This window comes from Rhincodon typus, chromosome 18, assembly GCF_021869965.1.
Source record: "Rhincodon typus isolate 14 chromosome 18, sRhiTyp1.1, whole genome shotgun sequence".
Lineage (NCBI taxonomy): Eukaryota > Metazoa > Chordata > Chondrichthyes > Orectolobiformes > Rhincodontidae > Rhincodon > Rhincodon typus.
The window spans coordinates 20,674,607-20,690,167 of NC_063349.1; the positions used below are offsets into that span (position 1 = coordinate 20,674,607).

Genomic DNA, 15,561 nt, shown 5'->3' on the forward strand with positions numbered 1-15,561 from the left:
GATTCCTGAGCAATTTAATATCCATGCCGAGAGTAAGCTCAAAAGTGATACTTGATGAGAAATAATTGACATCTGTGATCTTATGTTCAGAGCTTGCATTTATTTAGCACCTTTCACAGAAGGGTTCCTAAAGCACGTTAGAACTGACGATATACTTTTCAAGGACACTCATTAAATAGAAAACGCAGCATCCAATTTGCACAATTGAAAGACTGAAGAAAAAGCAAAGGAATAATGTTCACATGACCTGTTCCTGCGCTGTTGATTGGATATTAAACATTGACTGCTTTTCCAAGGAAAACTATTTTTTTTAATTTATTCTTGGGATGTAGGAATCGCTGACTAGGCCAGCATTTATTGTCCATCCCTAGATACCCTTGAGAAAGGTAGTGGTGAACACTGACTTTACAGAAGGGTTTCCAGGATTTCCAGCCAGTGACGCTGAAGGATGGTGATATATTTTCAAGTCAGGATGGTGAACGGCTTAGAGGGAAAATTGCAGATGGTGTCCCCATGTATCTACTGCCTTTGTCCTTCTAGATGGAAGTGGATTTAGAAGGTGCAGTCTGAGGAGCCTTGGTGAATTACTCCAGTGCAGCTTATAGATGGCACACATTGTTAGCGAGCGTTGGTGGCTCTTTTTCAAAATAAGCCCACAAAATCTTTTATATCCTCCTGAGAAAAGCCAACAGGATCCTGGTTTAACTGTAAGACAGCACTTATAAAACGAAGTGGCCTAGCCTCACTACTAGTCAGGACTTTTCAAAAACAGTTGTTGATTGATGTCAATTAAGGTCAAATCAATTTATGGACTGCCTATTAGGTCACAACCCGCATGGAAACTAAAACTGCTCTTCAAATGAAATTCTCAGCAAAAGCCTTCAACACATATAGAAACATTAAGTAATAATATCAATGTAGCAAACTGAAATGCAAATTTTAGAATGACAGTGCAAACAGATTTGTTTTTACACTTTATTCAAAAGCCATACCTCATCAATTGTTTAAAAAAAAAGCATCTCAATTTTTTTTTATTATTCTGTGTCTAGACATTCAAGCATTTTGATCAGGATCCAATAATGAATTGTTTAAGTCACAGTTAACCTCACGTATAATTATCAAATTTTATAACAATCATGAACTGTGACATTTAAATATGCTTATCATGTTTGCTCTGCTCAGTTCTTGAATTGGCAGGATAAGGAAATATGTGTAGACTTCAACAGAATGGGGTAAAAGCAGAAAGCCCAAATTTAAGTGCCACCTCTTGGTCCTACCAATTGAGGATGTGACAGAGGGCTCTGACTTACTTCCATTATATTGAGACAGCGGGCAAGAGGAGTACTTACTTCTTCATAAGCTCTGCAATTCTTTGACATTCCACCTCATCATAGAACCAGATCCCATAGATTGACACTGAAATTAAAAATATAAAACAGGCATATGACAATATGGAAACTCAATTTTCCTCTTTAATTTCCTCACTCTAGTACTCACATTATAATACTAAAAATACTATCTTGGGGTCATGAAGAGATGGCACTTCCTACAGTAAGAAAAAAAGTCAGGCATAGCACATGGTAAAAATCTCAACTTTTGCCTAATGAAAAATAGTAAACAGACTGGAAAGAATTTATAATCTTTTCCAGCTGGCAGTACGATATTAGTTAAAAGTACAGGACTCAAACGGAGATACAATTCAGCTCGCAAATAAAATATAACTCACTGTTCTATCAGCAACTGTACATTGCATGAATATTTAGAGATTACACAGGGATTTACCTGAGTAGTGTGTCAAAAAGCCCGCACAAAAAATTTGCTCCCCGTGCCACAGCCTCTTTGGTTTGTTGCTGAATTCGCTTGACAAAGACCAGCATGCCACCATTAATAACAAGCAGAAATATTTTGAAGCAATAAAGGCAAACAGCAAAGTAGGAGAGGGTGTTCTGGATCTGCTCTAGGTTACTCAGTTTTTAAATGGAATTTAACATACTCCATAATTCAAACGATGCATACATCTCAACAACAAAACATTAACAGGTTTACTTCAAAGTGGAAAAACCCACACCATTTGCAAAAATCCAGGCATTAAGAATCTCTCTGTCTACATGTTGCATTTATGTGTGTTGAGACAATCCATGAAAATAGATTCGGACCATGTAGGAACGTAAAGATAGACATGATATATTCATTATTGATTACCTGATTAGTTCCTGTGGAGCGTTTACTATCTAACCCATCTTGAAGAACATTCAATTTTGTAAACTAATTAGCTTGTTTTTAAAATGGCTGCATGGTATTTAACTATTTTTACAGCTTCACATATCTGGCTCTTTGTCATCATCAAAATCAGTCCTAATTCTAGATGGTACATCGAAACATTTTCATTTCAAAATAGTTCCTATAAACTGGATTATGAGCAGCATAATTGTTGAAAACTACTGCGCAAGTCACAATTTGGACTTCAACTGGCAATAAGTTTTGTCTTTATAATGAAGACACAGAAGTTACAAGAAAGTCCACTAATTCTAACCTTATTAAAATTTTGATGTCAGAAGTCACATGGCACCTGACGAAGGAGCAATACTCCTAAAGCTTGTGATTTTAAATAAACCTGTTGAACTATAACCTGATGTCGTGTGACTTCTGACCTTGCTCACTCCAGTCTAACACCAGCACCTCCACATCATAAAATTTTAATGAATCGCTTTGACTAATAATTGTCATTAGATTGTCAATATTACACAGCAATCATGAGCTGCAAATCTATGTTTGGATCATGTGCTTCTGTTTCAACCTCACTTTACCATTCTGTTTATGCTATTTTAGGAATATTGCATTAAATTTAAACAAGACACACCAGGTGGAAAAGACATTCATCCACTGGGCAGTGTATGATTCACCAATACTACCACTGCACTATATTTTGGTGCCAGTCACAGTACAATATCACTTTTATCATGAATAAAGGCAATTTTTGACAACTTTCATCATTTATGCACCCCTAATCTCTCTCTGCAAGGAAAATAAAATATTACTACAGATTATTAATCATATTATCTTCACATTCCATGATTGCACATATGACTTGATACTGCAACTAGTTTCAGAGAAAACTAAAAATTAATAGCACAGGGAAGAATGTGCCATTTGATTTATCAAATCCCACTACATTTTAGAATGCATATTTAAGTATTACTGTAGTTTCTATAGAATTTACCACATCAAGCTATTGAATCCTAATCATGAGATATAGACAAAACTTTCCACAGAAGAGGAGATAATTAAAGTGTCAACAGGCTTGTTTGAGTAATATAGGGAGAGATTTGAGCATGCTTTCTGCCTGCTAGCAAAGGAGCTACACTGGAGGCATATTTGCAGAAAGTTGTACGGATTGACTAAACAAATGATTTGGAATGGAGGTGGTATCGGAAAAAGTATTTTCAACGGAAGTGAAAATATTTTTCTCCTTAGTGCAATTGCTAACAGTAGGCTACAGAATCAAATTGTTGAACACCAAGAAAGATAACCTTAACAAAAAACAAAATAATTTTAACAAGTATATTTTTAATATAGTGTATTTTTTAATAGATTCTAATCAACAACCAGAAACATATGGTGGAATTGACTAAGGGAAGCCTGACATCCACAGGCAGCACTTCTGTTGGATCGATCTCCTAGAGTCTTGATGGAATCAAAGCCTTATTTGGGAATGGGAACACTGCTGCCAGGATGTTTAATTACTCTACTCCCCCAGTAGGGAAGCCATTCCACCATCCCAGAAAACTCCCAACCAAGTAGTAACACATTTGGCCATTCAGCAAAATTTACCACTGCACTCATACAGAACCTTAAATTGACAGCGATTGCAAGGTGAATGGATTGCTAATTTGGGGGTAGGGCAATGGTGGAGGTTGGGGGGGGGGGGGGGGGGGGGAAAAGAATGAAGGGGACAAGGATGAGGACGGGGACAGGGATGGGGATGGGGACAGAGACGAGGGGGTCACAAGGATGAGGAGGGGAGGGCATGTGGTTTGGGGAGGTGGGAAAGAACAGAAGCCAGAGGAAAAGGGAAGGGATTAACATCCTATTCAGCATTCCCAAAACAGGGACAAAAATGCCTTTGAATTAGAGCCCCCCACACCCCAGCTAGACACAAGCAAATCCAACAACAGGTCCCCTGTCTAGCTGGCTGGAATGCAATGCCTTCTCTCTTAAGGGCCTCTACAGGCATCCAGAAAAGGCGGCATCCACATGGCTTCTCACCCTGGATTAATCAAAGGGAGGCAAGGAGACAGCAGGGCCACCATCCCACTCGAGGCGGACAAATGTGTTTGTCAACTGTGGTTCAGTTCATAATCACTCATCCCTCTGATTTTCAAGATCACACTTCAGAAAGCAAGCACACAAAAATTACCAAGGTTGTTACTTAAGTGCAGTACTGAGGGAGCTGTACTACTGGAGCTGCCATCTTTGGCATGAAATGCTAAACTTAGGCTCCATCTACCCTTTCAGGTAAAAGTACAAGGTCACATGACACTATTTTGAAGAACAGCAGGCAAGTTATCCTTGACCAATATTGGTGCGTCAATCAGCATCATTAAAAAATTACCTGCTCACTTTCACATTGTTTGTGGCAGCTGGCAGTGCATAAATTGGCTGCCATGTTTCTTATTTTACAACAGTGACTAGGATTTCAGAAAGTACTTAACTGCACTGTAAAGTGCCTTGCAAGGTCAGGTGGTTAAGAAAATGCAAACCCTTTCTTATCTACTTAAAAAATTCAAAAGGAAAAACAATTAACTGATAAACAAAATTGTACATTCTAAGATTGTAAAACTAATTGCAGATGTAAATCAACAGCATGACAGTTACAATAAAATGTGTAATTGTGATGGTAATATACCTGAAAGTCAGGAATGATGCATCAATTAAGATGTTTCCATGCAGCTGCTTATCTTACCTTCTGTATGAAGGTCGTAAGTTTGGGAGGTAACAAAAATGTAAGAAACAGGAACTAAAAATAGTCCATTTAGTCACTAAAGCCTGTCCTGCTAAACAACAAGATCACGGCTGTTCTGTCCCAGACCTTAACTCCGGTAAAAGGAAGAATCATTGGTGAGCTGATGCAGAGAATCTTGTAGGTGGTACACATTGCAGTCCTGGCTTCTCAGGCAACGTAGAACAATGGCTGAAGTGCTTGTTCAGTTCACCAACGTGTTCTGACAGCTGAACCCATCCAAGCAAGCAAAGTATTCTGTGACACCTCTGTCAGTAGTGGAGGTTGGAGGCATCGGGAAGCAAACATTCAAAGAATATCCATGATGTGGAGGTGCCAGTGTTGGACTGGGGTGAACAAAGTCAGAAGTCACATGACACCAGGTTACAGTCCAACAGGTTTATTTGAAATCACAAGCCTTCAGAGTGTAGCCCCTTCGTCAGGTGAAGTGAGAGAATAGCACACAGAACACAATTTATGGGCAGAGAGATCAAAAAAAAACATACAACTGATGTGATTGGGGTGACGAATAATAAGTCTCTGCAGGTGATCAAATGTGTTAGATGTGTCAGTAAAATGTCAACAGCTGAACAGCAAGCAAAGGGATGACCTATAATCCAATTAATTGAGGTAGAGAGATAATTACAAAAAATTAAAAATAAAAGGTGGTGCTGGAGACAAACCAACTGACTGAAATAACACGATAGATATAAGAATTGCATGCTAAGGGTCAAAGCAAAGTAATACACAAGATCTGCTCAGATGAGGAGGAATGCGGCAGACACTCAAGTGTTTCAAAGATGCCCTCATAATAGGATACGATGCTCAACTCATCCATCGCCAGTTTCAACGTGCCACAGCAAAAAAACCACAAACGACCTCCTCAGAAGACAGACAGGACATGACTGATAACAGTACCCTTCATTGTCCAGTACTTCCCCAGAGCACAAAGACTACACAAAGTTCTTTGCAGCCTTCAACATGTCATCAATGACAACAAGCATCTCACCAAGATTATCCCTACACCTCCAAACAACCACCAAATCTTAAATAGACCATTGTTCGCAGCAAACCACCCAGCCTTCAGGACAACATCAACCACAACACCACACAAGCCTGCCACGGCAATCTCTGTATGACATGTCAGATCATCAACATGGATACTACCATCACACGTGGAACACCACCCACCATGCACACGGCAGATGCTCATGTGACTCGGTCAATGTTGTCTATCTCGTTCGCTGCAAGCAAGGATGACCCAAGGCACGGTATACTGGCGAGACCATGCAGATGCTACAACAATGGATGAATGGACACCGTACAACAATCACCAGACAGGAGTGTTCCCTCCCAGTTGGGAAGCACTTCAGCTGTCAAGGACATTCAGCTTCTGATCTTCAGGTAAGGTGTCCTCCAAGGCGGCCTTCAAGATACACAACAATACAGAATTGCCAAGCAGAAACCAATAGTCAACTTCCGTACCCATGAAGGCAGACTTAAACATGATCTTGGATTTATGTCATGCTACAATGGACTCCCAGCACACTGTTCTGTATCTGTAATATCTTCCTGTTTTGACACCATCACCTGGATAAATTGTTATGATCTCTCAATTAGTTTATACAGTTTTGGATGACTTATTACTTTGGTTAGACCCTTGGCGTGTGGCTCTTATACCTGTCATGTTATTCCAATGACTTGGTTTGTCACCAGCACCACTTTATTTTTAATTTTTTGTTATTATCTCTCTGCCTCATTTAATCGGATTATAGGTAATCCCTTTGCTCGTTATGCAGCTGCTGACACTTCACTCACACCGTGTAACACTTGCAATTACCTGCAGAGACTTATTATTCAACACTCCACCCAACCATTTGTATGATCTTTTGATCTCTCTGCCCGTAAATTCTGTGTTATGTACTTCTCTGTCACTTCATCTGTCGAAGTGGCTACACTCCAAAAGCTTGTGATTTCAAATAAACCTGTTGGACTATAACCTGGTGTCATGTGATTTCTGACAGAATATCCAGCTTCTGATTTCCAGTGGTCATTGTGCGGGTGGCTGGTCCAAGTCAGTTTCTAATTAAGATGTTGATGCTGCTGGCTCAGTGATGGCAATACCACTGCATGTCAGTGTAGGTGCTGAAGTTCCTTCTTACTGGTGATTATAAAATTTTATAATCTTAACTGGTCAATAGCAATCAATCATGATCTTGTGATGAGCAGTTGAACGTCAAACCCCAAATACCCACAAGCTTATGATGCCAATGTGAGAGCAATTAATGAGCCTGACTGCCATGACATTTAAAGAAAAAAAATCTCAATTTCATCTGGCTATAACAAATAAATGATTTATGGTATTAACCCAAACAGAACACAAAGAACACTTTGCACTATTCTGTTAAAATGAACACAGTTTAAAACATGGTCTATAAACATATACCAATACTACACACAATACTGATTTGATATCTAATTTTCACATACTTCCCTCAGTATGAAAAATGCTTTAGTAATTTTTGTTTTATGAGGCTCGAGAAGATGTATCAATCATTACTTGCTTCAAATAATGTGCATTTCTTTTCTCTTTTCTCTCTCCCTACCTGCTCCCACACAGCTGGGTTAAAAATGCAGAGAATGTTTTGAAAGTTCATTACAAGATCATGACAACTTCTTGGGAGAATTTTATAATCTTAACTGACTTGTAATTCGAGCATTGCTGAAGCTTTTTATCTTTGTTTCCTCTTAATAAGATGAAGGCCCCATATCAAAACGTCAGCACTGATGCAGAGATGCATGCCACAATTTAACTCCTTAGAGTGGAGAACGTCAACATATAAAGTCACCGTCCTCCTTCATCTCTCACTTTTGAATGTAACACAGAAACAATAAGCATTCTCACCTCATCTGTGCTTCAATGGACTGAACTTCGAAGAAATAACTCATACTTTCAGAGATTGATTTCAGATAATTCAGCAAAAAAAAAAGTATTTTTAAAGAACATAGCGTTATTGCCATGGAAGGTAAAATGCTTCCATCAGTCCTTCATCAGAAAGCCTCCATACAGTTGTCCAAACAACCAACACAAGCAATGGATATCAAGTACAAAGGCATAATTGTGAAGGAGACACAGCTGAATTGCTTCTACACTTGTCCTGGAGGTAGGATTTTCTCATGTCTTTGCCCACGTAAACGATAACAATTTAAAACAATATTTTAAAAAAGTTGTTTTAAAAACTGCATTTTAGATTTGGATCCAAAATTAGAAGGTGATGTCTTAATTGCATTTCTCTCCCATCAGTGATCAAATTTATATTACCAACCTTTACAAATACCTAAATACTAATATTTCCTGGTCTTAATTTCTGTTGTCAATAACAGAGAGATATCACAGATGCAATAATTTTGCAAATATAAAAGTAATGTTCAAAATTAAAAGAATAAACTACATGCAAAAAACTATATTTGCCAAAATACTACAAAATTTACAGTAATCTTGGCAGTTTGTGTTTTTCCTCAGGTAGTGGAAAGCTATAAACATACCAAATTTATCTCAATTTCCTGATAAAAACAAAACAAGTCTTTGAATACCTGATACATTATTGCAAAGCAACATAAAAATTTGTTTAGCAAACTACTATTTAACAGGCACAAACAGAAGTTGCTGGAAAAGCTCAGCAGGTCTGGCAGCATCTGAGAAGAAAAATAATCAGAATTAATGTTTCGGGTCCGGTGACCCTTCCTCAGAACTGTTTTTGTTCTTGATTTACAGCCATCTGCAGTTCTTTCGGTTTTTATTTGCTATTCAACAGAGGTCACAATTTTTTATGCTGCAAGCAAAACATTAATTTCATAATGCACTGTAACAGAAATTCATCAGGTTATTTAAATCGTACTTCTAAAATTCTTCACAGTCTTTGTTTAACATGTGGGGTGGCACGGTGGATCAGTGGTTGGCACTGCAGCCTCACAGCGCCAGGGACCCGGGTTCGATTCCAGCCTCGGGCAACTGTCTGTGCGGAGTCTGCACATTCTCGCCGTGTCTGCGTGGGTTTCCTCTGGGTGCTCCAGTTTCCTCCCACAGTCCAAAGGTGTGCAGGCTAGGTGGATTGGTCATGCTAAATTGCCCATAGTGTTCAGGGGTGTGTGCGTTATAGGGGGATGGGTCTGGGTGGGATGCTCCAAGGGTCGGTGTGGACTTGTTGGGCCGAAGGGCCTGCTTCCAAACTGTAGGGATTCTACGCCATGTAGATAAAATTTGTTTAAGAAATGAATCACTTGCAACTATACGTAGCAGCTTCATTTTATGCATGCATTTATTTTAAAGTAATTTAGAATGAGAACAAAAATTTATCAGTACAATTAAAACATTTACATGTCAGCACCAAAACCTCAGTGTTGCAAAGCAACCTACAGCGAATTAATTACCTTTGAAATGTAGTCACTATAATGCAAGAAATATGCAGCTATACAGCAAAAGATTACATGATTAGATTATCTGTATTTAGGCTTTGAATTAAGTTTAAATAAATGACAAAGACACAAGAACTTTGAAGCTCTAATTCAAATAGAACTATGAGAACTTGTTTGCAAATACATAGGGAGTTGGGGCCTCAATTTACAGTCTCACCAAAAGACTGCACACACAACATTTCCTCAATACTGCATTGAGCTGCTAACTTGTAGGCTCAAATCTCTATGTAGGACTCGAGCCACAATCTTTGACTCCGAAGCAAGGGAGCTACCACTAAGCCACAACCTTAAATTCTCATAAAGTTACCAAATTGAAGACCATTATATAGATTTCTTCAATATATTGTTCTTCAATAGATTGAATCTATTTATCACCTTTGTCTGTTCTCCCTCCCCATCTGGAGATATCCATTCCTGTCACTAAAATCCAGTTCTAGCAGCTGTGACCACCCTCTAGAACCTTGTGCCCACCATCTAGACTTTGACTAGATGGCTACTAATCAAAAATAAACACTAGCAGCATGTGGCAATATTCTGACAGCAGAAAATGACAGTTCAGTTCAACCCGATCTTCATCCCATCTGAAAAACAAGTACTGTAATCACAGTCTCTATTAAGTTCCATCTGCCACTTGTCTGCTTGTTCTGGCCTTCAATGAAGAAGTAAATGCTATATTTGCACAATAAATGTTCCATGTGAGCATTATGCAGGAATCAAATTCACCTACTGCAAACTGTCCTCACTAATGTTCATTACTATGGATGCCATTCACATCAGCTGGTGCTCACATCTTATTCTATACTGTTCAAAGAACACAAATGGACCTGGTTTTATAAACAAAAAGACCAGTTTTCCTCAATAATAATAATAATGCAAATTCGGCACCCTGTGAAATTTCAACTTGTACTTCTCCTCAGTATGGGTTCAGTAACAAAAGTAAATTAAATGAGTGACGTCTGGCCATCAGCAGAGGTCTGTTTAATTATTGACTTCTTTATTATCTTGCAAATGCTAATTCCACAACTACTACTGTTGTAACTACCACCTTCACCATTGTCCTTTGAGTTGGATAAGCTGGACATCTGCACCTTGACAATTAGCAACCTCATTTAACAGTAACCAGGTTAGCTCAGTTGTTAGAACATCAGATTTTGTTGGTTTTTTTGGGCTCAAAAAATTGTTCAATTGGCTTAAAACACAATAAATAAAAAAATCATGTTGCAAGGATCTTCTGGTGTAGTGGTAGTGCCCTACATTCGAGTTAGGAAATCCCAGTTCAAGTCCAATGTGCCACAGAATATATCGTAACATGCCCAAATAAGTTGATTATCCAAACATCTGATCCATAGCATTGATTCAGTTATTCTGATGACCAAAAAGTCATTGGGGCAGAACCGGCTGGAATTGCCTGTCTGGAATTATGTTGCAGGTGCAACTGCCTTTGGAGAAAACACCATGGACACCTCCAAGATGATAGGAACCATAGGCATCTCAGTCAGATGTAGTTACAATACAGTAAGCTACCTCACCCTCAGATGAAAAATGGCAGCAACTTGTAGAAGAGCGCATGAATACAAAGCACCTTTCCACTATTTGCAATTTATAGGTCACCCTGGGTAATGTTTTCTCAATTTGTGGCCACTCCATTACCTTGTAGTAGTAGTAATAATAATTGACTACAACTGTAGTGACACGTAATAAAAGCTTGATGTCAAAAAGTGAAATGAAGGTCAAAGTCTAAGGGGCCTGTGCTCGCTGCTATTCCATGATCTAAGGGAAGTAACAAGTCCTGACTCCATAAAGCCTACCCACCATGAACAAACTCACATCAGGAGCATTATGAAAGATTCTCCATATGCCTGAATGAGTGCAGTTCTAACACAGAAGAAGTTCAAAACCATCCAAGAGAATGAAACTTGCTTGATCATGCATCACCTTCAAAACATTTACTCTGCGCTCCTACAGTGTATACCATTTACCAGATTCCCTGCAGAAATTTGTCAAGGTTCCTTCAATAACACCTTCTAAATGCACAATATCTACCACCTAGTCAGACAAGAGCAGCAGATGCATGGGAAATCCCACCAACAAATTCTCCTCCAAGCCACACACCACCCTGACTTGGAAACGTATCCCCATTCCTTCACAGTTAGTGAGTCAAAATATTCAAACTCCCTTCCTCAACACAGTGTAGGCACAACACTGCTTATGTACTCTTTTTGGACTTCACCACCACCTTCCAAAGGGCAATTAGGAATGAAGAACAAATAATAGCATTGTCAGCAATGTTCACATCCAAAACATTAGAACTATTTCTAATCCGGATGCATCTAGTTCTTAGCCTTTGTCTTAGTACACAGGGTATTTTTTAAAAATGCATTTTCGGAATGCTTTGGAAGATCCTTCAATCATGAAAAGCATGATATAGCCAATTTACTACCTTTTGAAAATGTAGACACTGTTGTAATGTGAGAAATAAGTGGCCCCACTAAAGCAATCAAATGACAACCACTTGAGGAAGGACAAAATGATATAATGAGCATGCCAAAATATGGTGACAGAAATACATTTTTGACTGCATGATCGCTATGAATTATTTAGATACTGGACAGGTATCAGCACCCACGGCTTCGTGGGGAACAGGACTTATCCATTGAACAGGGAGAAGTCCAGAGTATATTCTCAATTTCTAAGACATAACTGATACTATCCAGAAGAAAAATGAGCAAATATAGAGATTTTTTTAAAAAAAAAGATTCATTTTCACATTGTAGGAAGTTAGGCATGCTCAGTCTAAAATTTGAATGCCTCTCAGGTCCACGCCTCCCTGTTTTGTGGAACCTTAGAGTTGGCCCTAAATATTGTTGTAGCTTTAAAAATTCGAGACTGTAAATAACATTAAGAAAACCCAAAGTCTTCCAATTATCATTCATTTGAAAGTAGTTCTATTTTAAAACTCTCCATGTGGCACATTTCTGCAACAATACCTACCATAGAAATGTCAGGAATAAAAGGAAAAATGTAACATAAAAAGAATTCAACCTTATGGTATCTACAATTCACAAAGCACAAACAGGGCATTTTACTTCAATGCAACCTTTTTCTTTGGCAACTTGATTTACTGCAATGATTGTAGCTATAGGAGGGAAACCTCTTAAACCTAAAATTGATTTAACATGTATTTTACAGGTCACTTAAATTAAATGAAAAAAAAATTAAAATCAACTTTCAATCTCTGAATTACTAAAATAGTCTTGAGGTAGAGGTTCTTTTCATTCAACGAGTTTAATCCAATTAAATCAACTACCCTGAAACGAGATTATACTATGGGCTTTACCTTACTGCATTTCGATCAAGTAGCAGTTCCATCGAGTTTCACGGAGGGTTTCTCTCCACGAGGCTCAGGGAGATTTCTCAAGCTACTGTCCAAAATCCATCTCGTTAGCTCCTAAGAGATTCCTATGGTGCTCCTCTCATCTGATGCTAACCCGAATCTCCCACTCGCTGTAGCCAGAAGTACTGACCGCAACTGGGATATACAAGCACCATATTTGAGACTGTTACACACCAGGTAAAGTGCTGGCAATCTCGTGCTGTCCTACATGCTTGCAGAAATTTGCATGACAAGGGGAATTTGGTGTCCTACTTTACTAACAAGAACCTGGAAATTCTGGTGGATGAGGAACTGCAGAGCAAGGCCATCCTATTTCCCTAATACCAGCAATGCAGGCCATGACACCAGATCTTGCCAATCTGGTTCAAGGTTACCACAGTCAGGAGGAATGCTCAGCCGTATAGGAAGCACGATAATCACTTTCCCCACTTGTGAAGAGTAAATACCACCATCTTCACTCTGTCTGCTACTACACCCACCTTCCACCAAGGCTCATGTTCTACTACTCTCGCTATTGCTTGCAATAGCTTCTCTAATTCACCCTTGCCCACCCCAAACTCGTCCCTTACTCCCACTGATCCTGCAAGACCTCTGTGCCACATTTCGCCACCTGCACCAGGACTAACAGTTATGTCACCTATGTTCTTGGTCTTATTATAGGAGAAAGTGGCCCGAAGCAAGGTGAAAAGTGCCAGGATGAGTCTTGGGTGTTCTGTTCGTGGTTCACTAAAACCAGAAAAAGAATAGGAGGTAGATGCAGGGTAAACTAGAACAGGGAATACTTTGTTGCCTCCTTTCAGCTTGACAGGTCCTGGACTGCCCTTCTAGCTCCCACCGGAGTCACCTGACCCCCACTTAAAAAGGGGCAACAAACATCTAACTGCATACATAACAATGGGGTGTCAGATATTCTGACTTCTCATGCCCTATAAGGAGGGGTTCTTGGTACTACTGGTGCAGACTGAGACTTCTCCTGCAGCAAAACAGAAACCTCCATGTCCCAAGAATTAATTAAGAATCATTACTAATTGTTATGTTTCTCTCAAATTATCACCACTATGCATTTGATGTTAATATGCCACAACTTCTACATATTCAAAGCCCTGCAGGCACCACCGGAATGTCTATGGTATCCACTGTCACAAGACCACCTCGCAAGACACAGACTCTTCCAGCTTGGAGTAAGAAAGCATTGATACCTCTGAGGAAGCACCAGCAAGGCTGCCGCCTGCACTCTTCCACTAGCTCAGATACTGACACCTCAGTGGATTTTTCAAAAAGATCAGAGCAAGAATACTACACTGCCATATCTCCACAAAATGACCAAGGAAGAAATGTGCCAGTGATCTGAGACTCGGACTGTGGAGACCAAGCACCTACTTGGTCCCAGCAGAAGACCCCATGATGTCAGCAATCAGGGACTTCAAGCTGACATAGGACAGCAGGTGGGTTTATCAGGGGTACTGGGCAACCTAATACAAAGCCTTTAGGAGTGTAATAATGGGGTGGGACTGCTGACTCAGCCATGCAAGTATCTGGCTGCCTCCATGGACAAGTTGATGCCTGCAATGGACAGCAGGTCCAGCAGTCTCAGAGTCCACTGGATATGTGCACAGATCTTCATTGCATCATTCTGGCCATTGCTGCTCATTACCAACAGCAAGGTGAAAGGGGATCAAACGATACTAAGTACAGGAAGACAGGAGTACAGTGAAAAGCGTATAAAGTCACCATTCTCTGGTGCCATCTTAATACACCAAAGACAGGATTGAAAACAGAAGTAAAATAAAATGAAACAACCAAAAGAAAACATCCAGATGAGTGCCCCGCCTCTATCCACGAGTCCTCCCCGTCAGAAGAGCTAAGCTACAAAGTCCACCCCTCAGTCTGTGAGCACTCAAGTGTCCTGAGTCCCTGGCACGCCGCCACAGTTAGCTACCCAGGTCCAGGCATGTCCTCGAGGCGCACCACCACCACTTGAAAAATGCTCCCTAGATGAATCCTTTCAAAAAACTCCAGAGGTGACTGGTCATTCCACTGCGACTCTACCTGCCACTTTCAGCCCTGTGGGCCCTCAAGCTAAGCAGCAAGCACATAACATATCTAGACAAAATGCACACATGACCACCTGACCACACCAACAAGGTAAACGGACTTCAGCACAGGCTCCTTCCACCTCAGCTGCGGATCCAGGAACACACAGATGTAGTAAGATGGAAAGAAAGAAAACAAATAGGTGGCATGGGAGACACCTCATTGTAAATAAATGTTCTCTTTTCACCATCATCTGTGTATGCACAAGTCTCTCCATCTGTAACTACAACACTATAGTTACAGAGCCCACCCATCCATAGCATTACTTGATGCTCCATAGTCAAAGGTGTGAAGTGTGAGTAGCTCTTACACCATGTGCAGACAATGGGTAAATTGCATGTGACTGTTACTTGAACAACTATGTTCCATTTTTCCTGAAAAGACAAAATTGCTACTGCATTACAAGCATTAGTGGAATAAATTTGTTATTTGAATGAATGTGGTCAGAAGTGCATGGGGCAAAAATTTAGACAGCACATAGTAAGCTCATACCCAAGGTTCACAAAACATGTAGTGCTTGTATGTATATTCCAGCTTCAGTGATGTCTGGCTATTGCTGTTGAAGGGCCTCACATTGCTTGAGCTCAAAAGCCACTCC

At 39.8% G+C, this 15,561-nt stretch overlaps 1 protein-coding gene across 8 annotated transcripts in view; it reads right to left on the bottom strand.

Moving 5' to 3' along the window:
- The window catches only part of dcp1b (decapping mRNA 1B), an 88,862-nt gene that overhangs the window by 28,204 nt on the left and 45,097 nt on the right, over positions 1 to 15,561 (bottom strand). For all 8 annotated transcript variants that reach the window (XM_048607566.1, XM_048607567.1, XM_048607569.1 and 5 more), the window contains one exon: positions 1,350 to 1,416. In XM_048607566.1, the coding sequence (XP_048463523.1) occupies positions 1,350 to 1,416 (67 nt within the window). The remainder of the gene's footprint in view (positions 1 to 1,349; positions 1,417 to 15,561) is intronic.